The sequence below is a fragment of the Primulina huaijiensis genome, chromosome 15 (genome assembly GCF_012295235.1).
Source record: "Primulina huaijiensis isolate GDHJ02 chromosome 15, ASM1229523v2, whole genome shotgun sequence".
NCBI lineage: Eukaryota > Viridiplantae > Streptophyta > Magnoliopsida > Lamiales > Gesneriaceae > Primulina > Primulina huaijiensis.
This window is the reverse complement of record NC_133320.1, coordinates 25137405-25155572: the sequence shown is the minus strand read 5'-3', so window position 1 is coordinate 25155572 and position 18168 is coordinate 25137405. Positions and strand designations below refer to the sequence as shown.

At 35.5% G+C, this 18168-nt stretch overlaps 4 protein-coding genes across 10 annotated transcripts; 2 read left to right on the top strand and 2 right to left on the bottom strand.

The window, feature by feature from the left end:
* Positions 1 to 1456: 1456 nt before the first annotated feature.
* Positions 1457 to 3667, top strand: LOC140958276 (small nuclear ribonucleoprotein SmD3b-like). Its single transcript, XM_073415664.1, has 5 exons — positions 1457 to 1719; positions 2724 to 2776; positions 2843 to 2909; positions 2995 to 3051; positions 3357 to 3667. The coding sequence occupies exons 1-5, from the start codon at positions 1561 to 1563 to the stop codon at positions 3420 to 3422; spliced, it is 402 nt and encodes a 133-aa protein (XP_073271765.1). The 5' UTR covers positions 1457 to 1560; the 3' UTR covers positions 3423 to 3667.
* A 3782-nt stretch (positions 3668 to 7449) lies between these two features.
* Positions 7450 to 8742, top strand: LOC140958398 (zinc finger protein CONSTANS-LIKE 5-like). The gene is made up of 2 exons (XM_073415829.1): positions 7450 to 8226; positions 8346 to 8742. Exons 1-2 carry the CDS (start codon positions 7522 to 7524, stop codon positions 8694 to 8696), a joined length of 1056 nt encoding a protein of 351 aa, XP_073271930.1. The 5' UTR covers positions 7450 to 7521; the 3' UTR covers positions 8697 to 8742.
* A 1514-nt stretch (positions 8743 to 10256) lies between these two features.
* On the bottom strand, positions 10257 to 13994 carry LOC140959571 (cyclic nucleotide-gated ion channel 17-like). 2 transcript variants are annotated; one of them, XM_073417478.1, is made up of 7 exons: positions 13719 to 13994; positions 12591 to 13140; positions 12283 to 12495; positions 11892 to 12193; positions 11668 to 11779; positions 11342 to 11578; positions 10257 to 11275 (listed from the first exon to the last, which is right to left on the bottom strand). In XM_073417478.1, exons 1-7 carry the CDS (start codon positions 13781 to 13783, stop codon positions 10550 to 10552), a joined length of 2205 nt encoding a protein of 734 aa, XP_073273579.1. In that variant the 5' UTR covers positions 13784 to 13994; the 3' UTR covers positions 10257 to 10549. The 2 variants fall into 2 exon arrangements, with proteins under 2 accessions (XP_073273579.1, XP_073273580.1); XM_073417479.1 differs by having other exon boundaries at positions 10257 to 11266; positions 13719 to 13992.
* A 1119-nt stretch (positions 13995 to 15113) lies between these two features.
* Positions 15114 to 17562, bottom strand: LOC140958564 (uncharacterized). 6 transcript variants are annotated; one of them, XR_012171802.1, is made up of 5 exons: positions 17394 to 17557; positions 16403 to 16554; positions 15789 to 15902; positions 15579 to 15680; positions 15114 to 15481 (listed from the first exon to the last, which is right to left on the bottom strand). XR_012171802.1 is itself a non-coding variant. In XM_073416054.1 (5 exons), exons 1-5 carry the CDS (start codon positions 17489 to 17491, stop codon positions 15437 to 15439), a joined length of 438 nt encoding a protein of 145 aa, XP_073272155.1. In that variant the 5' UTR covers positions 17492 to 17558; the 3' UTR covers positions 15114 to 15436. The 6 variants fall into 6 exon arrangements, 3 of the variants coding, with proteins under 3 accessions (XP_073272155.1, XP_073272153.1, XP_073272154.1); XR_012171803.1 differs by lacking the exon at positions 17394 to 17557 and adding an exon at positions 17252 to 17380; XR_012171804.1 differs by lacking the exon at positions 17394 to 17557 and adding an exon at positions 17205 to 17243.
* Positions 17563 to 18168: the final 606 nt, after the last annotated feature.

The following is an 18168-nucleotide window of genomic DNA, read 5'->3' as shown; positions in this document are numbered from 1 at the left end:
GGCAAAACAACCTAAAAACATCTCTGTAACAGATAGACTCCACACAAGATATCTAAAATTTTGCTATTTCCCACAAGGCAGCAGCGAAAAATATTGAAAGATAGAATCGAAGTAGCTGCAGAATTGGAAAAAATAAACGAGACCTCACGATTGACAAAATACATGCCATGAGGACTCACTGAGACACCAAAGTTTCAGATGTACGGAATCACATGTATGACTTTAAAAAATACCCTTGTTGAACACATGACAATCTATTGATAGCTTCCCAACGGTGTACTTGGCAATCTATTGATAGCATCCCAACAGTGTACATATACAGACGAGAAACCTTGTTGAACACATGACAATCTATCAAACTTTGGTGTCCCAACACGTTATTTTTTTATCAAATCAATAACGATTCAAGAAAAGATTCAAATACCTTTGAAATTTGAGAAACCCTCGATTTGTCTTCAGAGAGGAGAAGAACGCCGTCTTCTGAGTGAGAAAGAGAGATATATGAGTGATAATGATATTTGTTCAATTAAAAGTCTACAAAAATCTCTAGGGTAAGTAGAAGACAATTTTTGAGTTTCTACAATTGTACCTATAGTTTTATGGTTTGTACTTAAAGAATTATATTAAAATCATTGGAAATCCATGAAAATATTAGATTCCTATAGATTTTTGTAGATTTTTAAAAAGTCAAGTTTGAATAACAAGTGACTTTTTAAGACTCTATAAAAATCTACATTGAATACCACTAAATTTTTATAGAGTTTGTAAAAGTCTATATTCAATACCACTAAACTTTCAAACTCTACAAAAATCCATAAAAATAATTAAATTTCCAAGATTGAATACACCCATCTAAGTTATTTATGTTTATTTTATTGCAGATTTTAGAATGTTATTATATTGTGATTAGTCGTCCTCTTAGTTTATAAATAATCGAATTCAATATAATCTCTCGACTTCGATTTATATTTGAACATTTCAAAAATTTAGAAGCACAAAATATCATTTTTTATATGATATTATGATATTTGTTAATTTAATATAAACTATAATCTTTATGTGTTCATATAAATAATGTAAAAAGTAAAATTTTAATTAACATATTTGGAATTTAACATAATTATTATGCTAATTTGATTATTTATTTTAATCTAAGACCAAATTTATTCATAATAATTAATAGGAAATAATCCCTATTATTTGACTTAATTTAGTGTGTTGTGTGTTATTTTAGAAAAATGGCCCAAAGAATATAAATGGAAGTTAATGTAATTAAGGGCTAATTTTAAAAAATAATTTAACGTATAGCCAAATTTTATTATAGATATTTGTAGAAATGGGTTGAATTTTTCAAGAGAGCAACAATAAAAGGATACAATTGAAAATAACAATGTTGGGGGGATTTTATTTAATTTTATAAAATTGAGTTGAAAGTCATAAGGAATCAGAGGGTTAATTTTGTCCTCAAGAATACATCGACTCCTACCTCACGGTGTTGCCCTAATTTGTATAAAATTCCAAATAATTTGCAGGTCTGAGAAAGAAGGTGAATACTAAATCATGAGCCGGAGTTTGGGAATTCCGGTGAAGTTGCTGCACGAAGCGTCAGGGCACATTGTCACGGTGGAGCTTAAGAGCGGGGAACTTTATCGAGGTAGCATGGTCGAGTGCGAGGATAATTGGAATTGCCAGCTTGAAAACATCACTTACACTGCCAAGGTTCTTTTCACTTAACTTCGCGATTTTGTAGTTGGAACGGCTAGCTTTGCCTTTTAGAAAAAAAATTGCTAAATAAGTTGCGACATATTCGTTCATCGTAGGAATAGAGCTGTATTTGTTGTGGTAGTTTATTGCGATTTGCGATGCAGATATTGAACTCCTAGAAAGATGTAAAGTTTGATTAATTTAGGTAATTCTTATACGACTGTCTTTGCTGTGTTTGTAAAAAATCCTTAACGAGTGTAATTAGCCTTAATGCTCAACGAGGCGCAGCCTTGCTTCTTGATAGGAGCAATGTCTCTTTGGTGACGCATATGCCTTAAATATGAAACCTCTAAAATTGTTGCGCTTTAAAGGTTCCAGATGAATTTTAATCCTGCCTTAAATTTATAGCGTTCCTGTGTAAAGGGAGTGAATGCCTTTGTGTTAGCTTCATGGAAAATGTCTGATTAGCTTTTGAAAAGGGAAAAAAAGATAATGAAATAACTTTGGGGATTTCCAGTCATATGGCTCCCAGATATGTTTTTTCTTTCTTTATTATGATGGGTTGTTTAAACTCATTTTGAAAGAAAAAATTTCAGGTTCGTTTATTGATTTCATTTTATTCATTTTTATCGATGTTTGTATTTTCATTATATAACAAAGGCCTGGATAAATATCTTGAAGTCTAGATGGTAAAGAGTGAATCTTGCTTCCTCAGCGACCTCTCTTGGTTTATATCGGTTGATTTAGAAGCACATAATATCATTTTTTACATTTTATTACCTGCAAATACTTGATGTGGTAAAATTTGGCTTTCTGAAATCTTTTTCACCATCTGATAATATATCGAGAATCCACTTTTGTCAAAATGAAGGACAGTCTCTTTCCTGGACAATAAAAGTAATATAAGCATGAAACCAATTTGCACATTAAGTGTACTACTTGAAAACTCTTGCAGGTTTCAATGTCTCATTTCTCTTCACTTGTATTCTGAATTGCTGATTTGATCTCTATATTGCAAGGATGGGAAGGTCTCACAACTTGAGCATGTTTTCATTCGAGGCAGCAAAGTCAGGTTTGTCTATTCTTTTCCGAAGTCATATGATTGCATGGTAATGTCACTAACTCTCACTTTTACCAGGTTCATGGTAATTCCAGATATGCTTAAGAATGCTCCAATGTTTAAACGTTTGGAAGCAAGGATCAAGGTGCATTCTGTTGCTGTCATGTTCATTCTTCTTATTGGTCTCATGCATACCATTTTTCTGATCTCTATAATTTCGTTCTCTGAAGGGCAAAGGTTCGGCACTTGGAGTTGGTCGTGGACGAGCTGTTGCCATGCGGGCTAGGGTAAGGGTTACTTCTTTCTACATCTGAAACTTTGTGTCATATAAGTATAAATATTCATTTTTGTGCAAAAGTTTGGACAGCCCATTAATATCTTTGCTCATTCACCAATACCACATGGAATGGTTTTTCTACTTCAATCTGTCATCTGTTACCATTCTCATGACTAATTCCTTGTATCAAAATTTTCACTAATAGAACCAAAAAGGAAAGGAGAATAAAAAAAAAGGAAATCCTTGGTTCTTCAGTCTCAGTGAAAAGTTAATGCCACTTTATGATTGTTCTGATGCTCGAATACTTGTTGGCAGGCTCAGGCTGCTGGTCGTGGCGGCGCAGCTCCTGGTAGAGGCGTCGTACCTCCTGTGCGCAGGTGATAAAATCTGAAGTGTTGTGCTTTGTATTGGGCCTATCGAACTCTACTCATAAATGAGGGATTCCTGAATCTTGCTTTCTTCTATCGTGTTTGTGTTGAGATCATTGATGTAGAATGAGAACTTGGTTTCTACTTTAGCTTGAGATTTCGATAAAGGAGCTGTTCTTAGAATGCTACAACCAAACTCCCGGATGGAATATTTTAGCAAACGCGCTGGCATTTTCATCTACGTATTGACGTTGTGTATTTCTCTCTCTGTGTGTTTTCCATTTTCAAATTGTCGTACTTATTTTTTCTTCAAATGGTCATACTTTAAAGTAAAGGCCGTTCGCCTCACCGCTGTGGAAGAAAGAATGACTTCGAGAAACAAGCATACGTCGGCTTCCATGCTTCTGCAACAACCTACTACTTTTTCGAATGATTCGGCACTGAAGGAGTTAGATATTTACGTAAGAAATGTTATCGAGAAAATTGATAATAATTCTTTTTGTGCCAATTTAAAATAATTATTTTCACCATAATAGTCGATAGGAGATCTTTATCGTGCCAAATCTTTCCCTTTACAGTGGTCAATTCATTTGAAGTTAGTCTCTTTGGTCTTAACTTAGGTTAAAAAATATGTTTTGTATGAGACGGTTTTAAGAATTTATATATGTGAAACGGGTCGATCTAGTTCATATTTACAATTAAAAGTAATATTTTTTCATGAATCAGATCGAAGATTCATCTAAGAAAATTGACTTATAAATGTTTTATTGAAGTTTTTGTAGAAAAAGAAGAAGTGGATCTACGAAGTCTTATTTGGCATCTCATAAAATTAACTCGAAAACAATTTTATAGAAGTTTTCGAAGAGAGAGAAAAGTTGCATCTACAAAAGTCATATTTGAAAAAAAAAAAAAAAGAAAGAAAAAAGAAATTTTGGGTTCTCGAATATAAAGATATATTTTATATCAGGACATGTTATATAACGATTATAAAAAATCATACTCTAATAATCCTGGTACGCGGGGATGTAACTCGTTGATAAAGATTAGTCTTCCTTGATGACGCTGATATGCAGTGATTCTGGCTAGGACAAGAAGAAGCGTGTTATCGAAGAATTTATTTATTGATTGGTAATATTCTGTTTTGCCTTTTCATTTTAGTATAGACTAAAAAAAGAGTAGTTTTGATAAGATTACGTTTAAACAGTTTATGTAATTGAATAGGATTTCATCTCCAGCTTTTTAAAAATTAAGGAATATTTCTTAGCTATGCTGAAGTCGATACGGTTAATGGTCATGCTTTATTAATATATCCGATTATCGAATGTTTTTAACTAATGTGATAAGCAAAATTAGGCATAAAATTGTTAAAATGTCACATTTATCCACACCAAATTACAATTAAAACACAAAGAAAAAGAAATGGTAAAGTCCCCTTTTCATAGTGACAAAAATAATGTGAAGAAAGGAAGGGGCATGCAATGGGAGAAGTTGCATGTTTGAATTACTTGAGGCCAAACTCCCTTTACACCCAACCCGATCTGCCATACATTCTCCATGAGCCGCCTGTTTATCATTTGATCAGCAAAGAACGCCATGCAAATCATAGGCTGCATCCCAATACGCGAGCCAAGGGATTCCCTTTTCCTCGGCCATTTCAACCAAAAACCACAAAAAGGCATCAGTCAACGAGTAGCCTTCATCCCCATCTCTTTCTCCACAAAATTTTTTAGTAAACTCATTATATCAAGCAAAAGTAGTATTAAATATGGTCAATTACCCAGGCCTTTGACTAACCATCCTTATTTTAATATACACGTTTTATTATAGAAAAACCTTTTGCTTTACCCAAAAAAAAAATATTTTCTTTGTGTCCAAGGATTTTGTAATAATTTTAGGAGGAATCAAGGGTATTTAGACATAAAATAGACTAATCTTTAAATTATTTCATTAACAAAAATCATAATAGTATTTTGTCACAAAATATTACATTTTCTTATCTATCATTTATTAACTAATCATTCAATAATCACATCTTTAATCAGGATCAAATGCCAGTAGTACTCAATAAAAAATTAATACATACATCAACACGTATTGGTGCATAATACCAATATTATAATTCACACGAACTTACAACAATGACTATGAATTAATTCCCTACAACTTTATCATTAATTAATACGGTCTCTCTACCCCGAAGGATGATAATTACAGGACATGGACAAATCTCCAGTGTCGCAAACAACTCGAGCACACACGATCCTCCTTGTACTTCTCCACACGATCTGCGTGTAATGCCCACATAGCTGCCCTCCTTCCACACAACTATTGCTCCGCATCCATCGTACTCCAAGTCGAGCCACTAGATATATATGTTCTCATCTAACTTGAAATCAGCCTCCGGGAACGAACGAGCGAGCTACTTTGCAATCTTCTTGCCTTTGTTTGGCCTACCACGTAGCGTAATTCAGTTCGGAATCCCATATGAGAGACAACTCCAAATGTTTTTACAATCCTGTTACGTTAATAACTTTTATAAACTCAATAGAATATTATACCAATTATAATACTTTATTATTAATAATAATATGGAAATAAGTAGTTTGTTAAATCATATTACATGAGGTCAATTCTTGTTTAAAGATAAAATTGGCTACAATGAAGGGAAAAAAAAACAAACAAATTAAATAAACTTATATACTTAGACGGTATATATTGTATTTTGGAAATAATAAAAAAAGAGATCTCCAACTATTCTCAAGCAATTGGACATTCAAAAAAGAAATGGTAGATCTTTCCAACACTAAATCAATAAATATANAAAACAATCTTTATATTTGAGTACGAGAGAATAATTTGATTTATACTTTTTGAAAAATGGAGGTATATTTTTGGGAAAAGAACAGAAGGTGGTGGAGTTCGCCCAGCAATTAGTGCAAGTTGGATTTGAGAAATGCCACCAAAACACTGACTCCCATTATCTGCTTTGGAAATGCATGATTGTTGTCCGTTTGTATTTTATGACGTATGGAATCACGTCATACAAATAAATTTTTTGACATTTTCTTTCTAAAATTCATTAATTTTGAGGTAGCTCACCCAATTTGGCCAATCATTTTTACACCAAAAAAAAAACAACAACAAATCTTTATTTTGTTTTAGGGGATATGATTGTATACACAAGGGAAGACTATATATCCTACTAATTTGAACATATATTATGATGTAAAATATAAAGATTTGAACTATTTAAGAATCTGATGACCCAATAAAATTTTAAACGCAAATCTCATGCTTAAATTATTATGTTACGAGGAATTAAATGTTCGTTGTCCAGTCATAAGGTTCTGATCCATTCTTATTATTATTATTATTATGTAATAGTAAAAAATCTTCGTGGATGTGCCAACATGGCATCTGCTGCACGTGGCAGCTTGTTAGAATTAAGAAAGTGACGTCTTTTGATTTTATATATATTATATGAGGGGATTTCCCGTGCCAAGTTTAAAATGAATGAGACAAGTAAAACGTGAATATTGATCTTTTGTATGTAATGTATTGTTGAGTTGATTTTAGTATACACACACACATATTAATTAATATTTGGAGATGGGGTTTTACATGAATTTCACATTTAAACTTGGGAAATGGGTTTTTATTGCGAATGATTATGTGTTTAAATCGTATAAATTCCTCCCAAAAAAAAACACAAACTTTTCAAAATTCTTAGGGAAATTTCTACAAAAAAGATTGTAAAGTTTTATGGTCTACGATTACAAATAAATTATGTATAAGAAAAAATATTCTTATTATTGATATTATGTAATATTATATTTTTAGAAAAATATAAAGAAATAAACCCAAACAGTATCTCAAAGAATGACCAAATTGTGGGCCCTGTGTCGGTATCCATAACTGACAACTGCTTGGTCTTAAAAAAAAAAAAAAAGGTTTATGTGGCTGAAATCTTATCCACGTGTCGACCCCTCTGTGACTCGGATATGGATACACACATTGCTAACTGGCATCCATACATGAATCCACTATTTCACGCTTACTCATCACCATCGTTTTCCTAGTGAAGAGAAACAGAAGATTTTGATTTGGGATTAATGTCCATGCATGAAGATGGAGGAGGATCGGGGACCGAGTATTTCCCGCCGTCCAGGAGCTGCGATTATTGCCAATCAGCGGTGGCGCTGCTATTCTGCAGGCCTCACTCCGCCTTCTTGTGTATTGCCTGCGATTCCAAGCTGCATCATTCCCACACGAAACACGAGCGTGTGTGGATGTGCGAGGTGTGTGAGCAGGCCGCTGCTGTCTTCGCCTGTAAAGCCGACGCCGCCGTGCTTTGTTCCGACTGCGACCGCGATATACACTCCGCAAACCCCCTCGCCTGCCGCCACGACCGAACGCCGGTGCTACCATTTTACGAGAATGCCGAATCTGTGGTCTTCAAGTCTGACGCCGCACCGTTTGTTCCCATCCACAACTCCAACAGCGTAGAACAGGTCGACCTTTTGAATAACGCATCTTCGTGGATACCAACAAAACTTCCTGCCGAAAGGCCGGACGCCAAAGCCATTGAATTCTTGTTGTACGGCTCAGATCAGCTCCTGGATTTCGAGATCTCCCAGCCAATCTCGTCACACCTTGTCGGCGACTGTGTTGTCCCTGTACAAACAACCACCAAACCGCCGGTGCCGGCTCTTTCACTCCAAAACTACTCATCCGAGAACCGATTCGAGATCGATTTCACGACATCCAACATTGATTCCTTGAACAACAGCTACACCACCCCATCTCTCAGTCACAGTGTAAATTTAATACCACCCGGCGCAGATTAAAATATTCTTTTCTTTTTCTTTTTCTTTTTCTTCATTGTTAAATTGTCAACTGTCAAAATTGATTTTTTTTTTCTTTTTTCATCTTTCAGTTTTCATCATCGTCCATGGACTTGGGTGTTGTCCCCGACGGCAGCTCCCTGTCGGATATATCGTACCCTTATCCGAGGAACGTCAACTCGGTGGTCGAAAATCAAAGTTTCCCGGTGTTGGGACTGGACAGAGAAGCTAGGGTGTTGAGGTACAGGGAGAAGAGAAAGAATCGAAGATTCCAGAAGACCATACGCTACGCTTCCCGGAAGGCGTACGCAGAGAGCAGGCCAAGAATCAAAGGGCGGTTCGCAAAGAGAAGCGACGGCGAGCTGGAAGGCGACCCGGTTTTAATGTTCGGTTCAGCAGATTATGTCTTTGATACCAGATACGATGTCGTCATGTCTTTCTGATTATGTATAAAAGATTATGAAATAATTGAAGGTACGTGTTGATCTATTTTTCTTGTCTCCGTCGTAAATAAATTCCAGGACATGATGTGGCTCTCTCTTTCCTGGTTTAATTAGGTCAACTTTGCTTTATTTGAATATTTATTATGATTATTATTGTCTTAGTACTTGAAAATAATTCGAGCTTATTATAAATTAACTTGATATTTCAACTCTTGATCCGTCATCTTCTAGTTTCTACGTACCTCCTTTTAAGTTGCATTCATCTTTAGTCCATGTATGTTATAATATAACTAATTAATATATAGTAAAAAGTAATTAATTTGTTTCAGTACAACACCTAACTTTGATTATGATTTATGTTCCGCTGGCTTTAATTTTAATTTATTAATAATAATAATAATAATAATAATCATACATATTCCGTGGTGATTAGCAAGCCGAATCTAAATCTCGATTCTCACTGGCTAAAGTGCCTTGGATTTTTTCATGTCTTTTTTTTTTTTAATTATTATTATTATTTAATATAGTCAAAATCCAATTTAATATCTGTGAGAAGATTTGGACAGTTACCAAATCAGCTAATTAACAGTGTCCACACGCGATGACTTAGCTATAATTAGACCTTATGTTTTAAAAAATGGATCGTAAAACCCATTGTCATAATAATAATAAGGATAAATGTGGCTGAGTTTTTATAAAAATAACGCCAAAATGTGCATTAGCTATTAATATTTTCTTGAGAGGTTTTTTTTTTAGACTTTTCGCATCAGGAATTAGTGCTCGATATTTTTGCTATTTCTTACAACAATCAGATCAATAGAGTCGTGTGTTTCACATTAATCTCAAGTGTCGTACAATAAGACATGTGGTTTATTTATTTATTTTTTATTTATTTATTACTATAAATCAACATTCAAATATACATGTATGCACGTTAAACATATCAGAAGTTTTGGTACAAGTGATGTGTGTGACACGTGGAGAAAAATGTTTTTTTTAAAAAAAAAATTAAAATGAGAGTTATTATTTTTTCAAATTAAAATGATGGGAAAGAAGATATGTTGTAAAGCGAAATGTGAGATATGAGGTTTAATTTTTTTGAAATTGAAATGATATTTTTCAAAGTATGCATATAAAAGAAGTTTTAGCATAATAATAATAATAATATATCAAAAGAGTGTAACCATTTTATATATTTCATTTATTGTTTTTGTCCACTTTGATTTATTTCGGCCAACAGTTGTTGCTGAAATTCCAATCTGATTTGATTATTGGGCTATGAAAATGGTCCCGTAGACGTGAAGTTCATGTGGTCTGGCCCACACTATTGCACAATGGGACCACTTATTTCTACTACTTTGTCGGGCCTGGCCCAGTCATTTCCTAATCACCCACCTGATTGTCTCCGACTACGTTTTATTCAAAGGTTTGATCGGTCCCGGCGATTTTTAAAGGATTTCACTTATTTAAACCATATCTCATCAGAAAATCCAATTTTTTTTCTTCATTCCAAATCCCGTTTCCATAGATTGCAAATTGATGTTTCTAAGAAATGAAATGTATCAAAAACAATTGGCAGATTGACGTAGCTGTTGTAAAAACTTGTAGCTGGAGAAAAGTCATTCTACGACCTGCTTGGTTAAATTTCATGTTCACCCCCTTCAAGACTAAAACAAAATCAGGGACATACTCTACATTTTTAACTCTATTTTATAAAGAAACTAGGACAATTAATTTATTTATCGCGAAAAAACTGGTGTTTCTAAGATTCTTTTCGAAGTAAGATGCTGATCAGTCGCGGTATTCTCTTTGGTGATCAAAGCCATATTTCTTGTGATGGATGGTACATATAACTAATCGTCTTGCTCGCCTGAAAAATCGGGCTCCTCGGGTTTCGGTAGTTTTGGCAAATCCACATCTTTAATCTTCTGAACTCCTCTCCTTGTATTTGCGGCAAATCGTGAAGCCAGTATTGTCACTACAAGATTTGATGATATTGGCTGTGTAACAGACGGAACCCGTTCCCCATCTTCAGCTTCTTCTTTTGTCATCTTGTCCAACCTAAGCGCCTCCAAACGAGCAAGATCCATAGCCATCTTTCTCCTCTTAGTATACCGTCTCCATGCTGCTTGTATGAAGCAGGCTGCCCATGACCTCCAATGGTGGGAGTAGAACCGGAATGTGTGCTGCAGCTTCTTGCTGTGTAGCCGTCTAAACTGATTCGCAACAAACTTAAGATCTTCGGCTCGTAGTGCAAATGCTTCAACTTCAACAAGAGCCCGCACTGTCCTGGTTGAAGAAGGCAAGTTTAGAGCTGATTTCGGGAGCAAGGCCCATGCAAGAAGCTCCTCTCCGCAGAAATCTCCAGGTCTTAAAGCAATGGAATTAAAGAAACCAGTCCGGCCACCATTTGTAGTCGAGCTCTCGAGCCTACCTCGGATAATGAAGAGCATCTCGGTCACGGGATCACCCTCGCGAACAATGTAGGTGCCCTCAGTGCTCAACGAAGAGACCAGGCGCTCGCATATTGCATCGAGCAGTTGATCATCCATCGGTGAGAAAAAAGGAACCTGACAGATCTGGTTCAGTAAGATTAGAGCGCCAAGTTTTGAAGCTAAATGGCAAGAGAGTAAGAAGAATCATACTCGTCGGACAAGGTCCAAGCATAGGTGGCGTTGAATATCACGACGAAGATCAGCTGGTAAACCGAGCAAAATAGATTCTTCATCTACTCCTCGAGTTGCAAGCCACTTGTACTGAACAAAACGACTCACACGTTTCCTCAAGTCTTCTGGTAGTTGCCGATGCCTCATCCATTCCTCTGTGTCTCTTCGTTTCAGTCTCCATTCTTCAAGCCTCAAGGTTAAAGACTGGAGGTATGTCTACATGTAGAAACAGATTGATGTGAGTCGGGTTTGAGACATGACATAAATATTTGAAGTCGGAATACCAGCTGAATCTTCTCATTCACCTGCATATTTCCAATTAGATGCGCGAACAGAATGAGACCCAAGATGGCAATGAGTATGGAAAACAACGTCTCCCCAATAAACGTGCTTGTTGACAGATTCTGACCGTATGAACTGGGAGTAAAATTAAACAAGAATTACAGCAACAAAAATTGAAAGCGATCATTGGGATCATTAATTAAATAAACAATATCTCAAAATATTAAAGATGGCCGGGAAAAGGCACCTAAGGTTCTGCAAGCCCCACCACAAGCAGTAGAAATACTTTTGGACAAAACTTGATGAAACAACTTGCTTTTTCACAGCATTTTCGAATATTCCAAAATTGAAATAACTGCTTTCATCAGGATTGCAAGTTTCGAAAACATTTGTGGCACTGATCCAAATGTTTTTGTGTTCGTTATCACCAGCATCACAGTTAAGATATTCAAGAAAGCATTTTGTAGGGCTGTCCTCTTTCTTGCATATTGATTTCCAGCAAGACAAGTATCGATCAACTGATAAAACATACCATGCTGCGCCCAAGACCTATGACAATGACAATATTGAAACAAACATCGAGTAACTATGACGAAACAATGGTGTAACTAAAATTGCACGGTTTGAGACTAGCATACATGGCTAGCTAGCATGTAGAGCAGCAAATTGTAGGCGGCCCCCGCCCAAGCAGTTTTAGTGACGACTCCCGTTGCTTTAATAATTTGGGAACTTAGTGGGAAAATGACATATAACCTTGGAATGTATTGTAGAAGCACAATCAAGGCAAGGGCGTTGTTGTTATGATTAGTTCGACTGTTCCTTGTTGCTGGTATGATGAACCATATGACAATCTACATATATAAAAGTGAAAGCATGCTAATTTCAGAAAGTGACCAATAATGGGAGCATATTTAAAAGACAATATCATACACATGAATTATAGTACCTGAGGTAGAGGAAGTGTTGCCACTAGATCGATAAAGAAGTCTGACTTAATATATCTAAGGGCAATTTTCTTGGGATCCATAACAAGCTCGCCTCTACCAAACACGCGTGAACTAGGAGCCACGTATGCCGTCCTAAACTTAAGCACCACATGCAACAGATAAAAAAGATCGGCAATTGTACGGAAACATGTAACAACGATTCGCAGATTTAAATCTGTCTTAACACACCAAGAATTCTGGCTGCCTCCTATACTAGGGAGGTAAAAATACAAAGGGTCAACGAATAGGGCCAACAAGCAAGAAACTATGAAAGCCCTGTTCCAGTTTAGCACAATCTCGCTACCAGGGTCAAGTATATGCTTGTGCCGTGGTTCATGATCCGCAGTAACTACCTTAAGATCTCCAAACTTAAGAGGATTATTAATCTTGCTTTTACTGCCAGAATTGAATGAAAACTTATATGCTGAGGATGATTTTTTGGATTCTGAAGAGTTGGTGTTTTGTCCCCATGACATGAATTTCATCCGTTGCTTCTCATCGGTGTAAAACCTGAGAATCAAGAAAAATCGGCCGAAATCACCAAAACAATTTTTCTAGTGATATCCCAGAGAAAATCTTACTAAACCGCTAGAGTTTCCATGCAAATTTCAACCAAAGTCTGGAGATCAAAGAGCTCTGAGAGCAGGGCATACCATAAAATTTTAGATCGAGTATACAAGGTTACATCCCAGAAGTTTAAATATAAAATTATACAAGTTCATTGTAGATATCCTAGATCCAGTGCTTACATATGATTTTTTTCATTAATTTTCTCAGCAATACAAACGGAATATCCCACGATGAATATTTTGAAGCGAAAAGAGCAAGACCAAGTTGGACTAATGTTTCAGAAACTTTTGCACCTACAATAATGAAAATATTTGAAGTTAGAAAACCAAGAAAAATTACTAGGCTTCATCCAGTTTGACTCGAACGAAATCCCATATTTGCATAAAGATGATCTGCCTTCAGCTCAACTCAAGAGCCCATCACTTGGACATATCGCACATTCCACCAAATCCCCCCTCTTCTCTTGAACATAAGATCACGATAACAAAAAACCCGCGTAAGAAAAACAACTGACATACCTCACTTGCTTCTCGTTCTTGAAATCCATGTAGAAAGAAGTAAATCTTGAAATGGAAAAAATCATAAAAGTCGCAATTAAAGGAAGAAATGCTCGATCATTCCTGTAAGTTATGATGATTTTCTTGACTGATTTGCGGTCACAGAAAAGGGAAAAGTTGAGAATTTTAGTGGGAAAGACAGCAAGTGTGTGTGTGTGTGTGTGTGTGTGTGATGTAGGATGGATCCATGGATTTAGGAAATGGAATGTTACCGCTGATTCAGTACTTTGTGCTAAGTATGCAATGAGTCAACAATAATTGACTGCGCTTAAATTAAATCATATGTAAGTTTCATCTCTCATTTAATACAAAGTGGCCCGATTGTAATAATTCCATCTATATCTATTTTATTATGCATTTTTCTTGAAAAATACAATAACGAACGCAGTTTAATTTTAACTCAAAATTATTTTGTCCAATAACATTTAAGCTACTACTTATAGCTTTCGTATAACTTTTATTTTCTTGAATTTATTTATGTACCAAAAATGTGGCTCCATTTCAATGCGCCGACGTTGCTAGTCCTTCACGCCGCACTAATGAAACCTTACACCAATTTTTTTCTTTTTACAAAAAACACCTCAATGATGAATGATAAAGCGTAGAATTAATTGTGAACTTGAAAGATCACATAGACATATCGTGATAATATTAGTAAAGACCAGTGTGTTCAAAATTCAAAAGAAGAAAAGAAAACATATAACGAATTGCCGTTGCTAAGTTTATATTTTAAAAAAATTATACAACTTTTCTAGGAGCAACTCTTTCCCAGAGTCAGCCATCTTGATTCCTGAAACCATGGCCTCAGTCACACTGTTAATATCCCAAGGATTCACCCGCTGAGGGATGGAGAACACCCGATGAATTCTGAAACCATAGCAACACTCTTCCTATGTATCACGAAGTTTTAAATCCTTGTCTAACTCAGGGCTGCCTTGTCTAGATACAGTAGTGTACTCATATGGATTCATTCCATCTCGAACTGCAATAACCATAATGCATTCTGATATGACTTTTTTCCACTATATTTCTCAGTTTTTTTTAGCATTTAATTTGTTCTTTTCCTATCGATTTTTCCCAAGAGAATTAATCTTATTCAAATATTTTAAAATTTTCATTTAAAATTTAAATATAAACGCTTATAAGTTGCCAAAATATCTTATGAAGCCTAAAAGTTAATAAATTATTTTAAATCAACTTAACAGAAAGGGCACTTGCAATGAATTTGACTACCCTAGAGAAATAACTGGCAGCATCTCTCTTCTTCATGCAGAAATAATAAGACAATATACCAGAATAGAAATATGCTCTCTATATATACTATCTTCTTGTACACTTGGGAAGAGTAGATTGAACTTAATCGGAATAATATAATATAATTATGACGTAAATATCTTGCTGGTTTAATCAGTTCATTTTACTAATGTGCAGCAATACCTAAGGGGAACTTTTACAAGTCTTAGCCCATGATTACCGGAAATTACGCAAATATCTTGCCAGTGTGACAGCAAAAATATAAAAATATTTACTCTGCTAAACAACAAGATATCCTCGTATTACATGTATAACACTGAAAAACAACAAAGATATTCACCCTGCCATTTTCAAGGAATCAATTCGGAGCAGAACCGATGAATGATCAGGTTAAAATCAGCCATATATTGATCCCGAACCCAAACTTATCTCACAAAAAGCCCAATAAAAGCCGCCCAGTATCCAGCAAACTGTGATAAGAACAAATCGAAGAAGCAAAACAACTTGAACTTTGTTAAATTTACCAAGAAACACCCACTTTGTGAACGAGTAAAGATATGATCTTACCTGAGCCATGATGCTTTTACCGGTTACACCTTCAATGACCAATCCTGCTGTAAGACCAATCATGGCCCAAGCACCATTGATTGCTTCAATTTTGTGTTGTTTCTGCGGTGACTCGGTCAAGTTATTGTTAGGAACCATAAATATGAAACATCTCAAATATGTAATAAATAATGAAGAAGAAAACGTTCAATCACAATATTATCAACTTACTCCGAGTCTCTCTTTTGCTTTGATTTGAGCCATTTGTTTCGATGCCAATCGCTTGGCTTCCAAAGGATCGACCATGATCACTTCTTTGTTTGAATTTCCTTTGCCTGGAGATACCTAAATTAAGGCCAAAAAATATGAACTAAAGATGAACCTTTTGTTGCAGATTAGCAAAGATTATAGATACTACTGTTGCATTTGACAGATCCACCATAACTTTTGCATTCGAAAGATACACCCCTTCCATTAGAAATTTATCTGATTTTTCATCTATTTCGAAAAGTAAAAATATCTTTTATCATAAAAGAGAGGGTCCAATGATGGACATTAATGGTTAAATAGGCAGAAAATGCTTAGTTTCTTAACAGACTGTGCACTGATAAAGGACACATTGTGCCTCTCGCTAAGGAGAACTTAAGAACAAACTATATAGCACGAAAGACCACCTCAAAACTCAGGTGCATCTTATTTAGGATCAAAGCAACAAATCAAGGGCTAGTTAGTTTTGACAACCTATTGACTCGGCGAATGATAAAACAAACAATCTCGTTCAAGCAATTTCCTCTAAGTTGTACACCAACCTGATGGTTGAAAACCACCAATCGGCAATCACATACCTAAAAACAGCTTTCAGCATATTCAAACCATTAAATTGGCATTATACATGCAGAAGCCTTGGTTGGTGCATACATTTGGATTCGCCAATACAAGGATTGCTCGACTCCTTCGAGGATGCAGTCTCATGTCACGTTCTCTTTTGAATCCCCACCTGCAAAAGGAACGGAAATTAGAAGGATTGAAACTGCCAACTGAAAAAAATGCTTTATTAAAGTTGTTGCAGATTTTTCGATAAAGGTCTCACAAGGTCGGGCAAAAGAAAAATATTGGCAAGCATATTCTCTGTTGGAAGGAGCAGTGGCTACTGTCGAGTGTTCCTAAAGATAACCTGATTCACTAATTAACTTACGAACAGTGGCTACTGGCGAGTGTTCCAAAGGTAACCTGATTCGTTAATTAAATTACTTGGAAACTCACAAAACTTATTATAGATTAGCATAAAGATAACTAAATGGTTAGGCGAAAAACATTGGGTTAAGGAACAAAACATTAACCAACAAAACGGACATAGGCAAGCGCTAAGAGGGGTCAAACTTCACTTGCATTTCTTTCAACTTTGTATGTTTCGTGGCCCAAGAATCCCGGTCCACCCCTTTACATATTCCACTATATCGCACTAAACATAAAATGCGGCATGCTAGCACAAATTCAAATTAAGGAATCTCAAAATAACAATCTTTGACATGTCCGGTCCTTTCCAGAAAGGGGAATGGAACAAGAAGAACTCAGAATTACAGATGACAATCAATAATCAAAGACAAATATTCAGATATCATTTCCTCAATCGTATAAAGAGATTACAAATTGGGGCCTGGGGGACAGATGCCAAGCTTTTAAGTTTTATGAACCTAAAATCGTTCACCCAGTGCTCCGTAAAGATCGCTCTGTAAAGATTACAACTTGGCTCCACCCACATGCTCATAGGATCAACGATTGGAAAATTTGATGTCTCATTAAAAATGGGTAACAGAAAATTTGCGAAAGACTCACCTAACCGTAGGTGGATGCAAAGATTTAGATGAAGATAAGTAGCGTGCGGAGAACACCACGACGCCATCAAGAATGGGCAGCGTCATTGCAGGCATCATATTTCCTATTATCCTATCTTTTCGAGGATTGGGATTGTAGGAAATAGGAATCTCTGTCCGTATAGAAAAATCAGAAGGAAAAAAAATAGACATGTGACGATTCCACAACGCCAGTCGATCGTGGCCGTTGATATATAAATTGCGGGCCTATATATAAAATCTTGCTGGAGTTGGGGGGGCTTCTGCATGGCCCATTTGAAATCCACAAGTATTTTATTATCTCTCGTCTTAGTGGTATGTGTGAGGCCCTAAGATTTAGATATTGATTTGAGTTCAAATCTCATTTAGTGTCCAATTCTATTTCTGTAACCTTTTTTTTTTTTTTCATATGATTCTATTCTTTTTTGTTTTATTTGTCAAAATGTAACATCATTTTACATAACAACCATTAATAGTTTTACGGGTAGGCCCTCTTACACATATCTATCCGATTTATATATAAAATGAAAAATAATATTTTCGATTTGGTCGTTTCGAATAAAATATTTATCATAACTCAGTGAAATGATAAAGTAAAAAGTTGTTGTGATTATAAAATTAGGTTCAAATTCGAATATATATGTAATCACTTAGAAAATTGTTCTTTGACTTTTCGCTTACGTGTTTCATACTCATATTATTTAGTTTCTACTTAATTTAATTGAAATTCAAAAACTTGTGGGATGTTAATTTTGAAT

Excerpts from the sequence above, each read along its gene's own strand:
- LOC140958564 (XM_073416052.1), bottom strand. The coding sequence starts at position 17,491 with ATGATGCCTGCAATGACGCTGCCCATTCTTGATGGCGTCGTGGTGTTC. Across the intron at positions 15,903-16,475 it reads TTGTATTGGCGAATCCAAAT|GTATCTCCAGGCAAAGGAAA; the intron begins GTATGCACCAAC and ends GCCTTAATTTAG. Across the intron at positions 15,681-15,788 it reads AAGCAAAAGAGAGACTCGGA|AAACAACACAAAATTGAAGC; the intron begins GTAAGTTGATAA and ends GAGTCACCGCAG.
- LOC140958398 (XM_073415829.1), top strand. The coding sequence starts at position 7,522 with ATGTCCATGCATGAAGATGGAGGAGGATCGGGGACCGAGTATTTCCCG. Across the intron at positions 8,227-8,345 it reads CCCCATCTCTCAGTCACAGT|TTTTCATCATCGTCCATGGA; the intron begins GTAAATTTAATA and ends TTCATCTTTCAG.
- LOC140958276 (XM_073415664.1), top strand. The coding sequence starts at position 1,561 with ATGAGCCGGAGTTTGGGAATTCCGGTGAAGTTGCTGCACGAAGCGTCA. Across the intron at positions 2,777-2,842 it reads ATTCGAGGCAGCAAAGTCAG|GTTCATGGTAATTCCAGATA; the intron begins GTTTGTCTATTC and ends CACTTTTACCAG. Across the intron at positions 2,910-2,994 it reads GTTTGGAAGCAAGGATCAAG|GGCAAAGGTTCGGCACTTGG; the intron begins GTGCATTCTGTT and ends CGTTCTCTGAAG.
- LOC140959571 (XM_073417478.1), bottom strand. The coding sequence starts at position 13,783 with ATGATTTTTTCCATTTCAAGATTTACTTCTTTCTACATGGATTTCAAG. Across the intron at positions 12,194-12,282 it reads TCTACATGCTAGCTAGCCAT|GTCTTGGGCGCAGCATGGTA; the intron begins GTATGCTAGTCT and ends TCATTGTCATAG. Across the intron at positions 11,780-11,891 it reads TGGGGCTTGCAGAACCTTAG|TTCATACGGTCAGAATCTGT; the intron begins GTGCCTTTTCCC and ends TTTTACTCCCAG.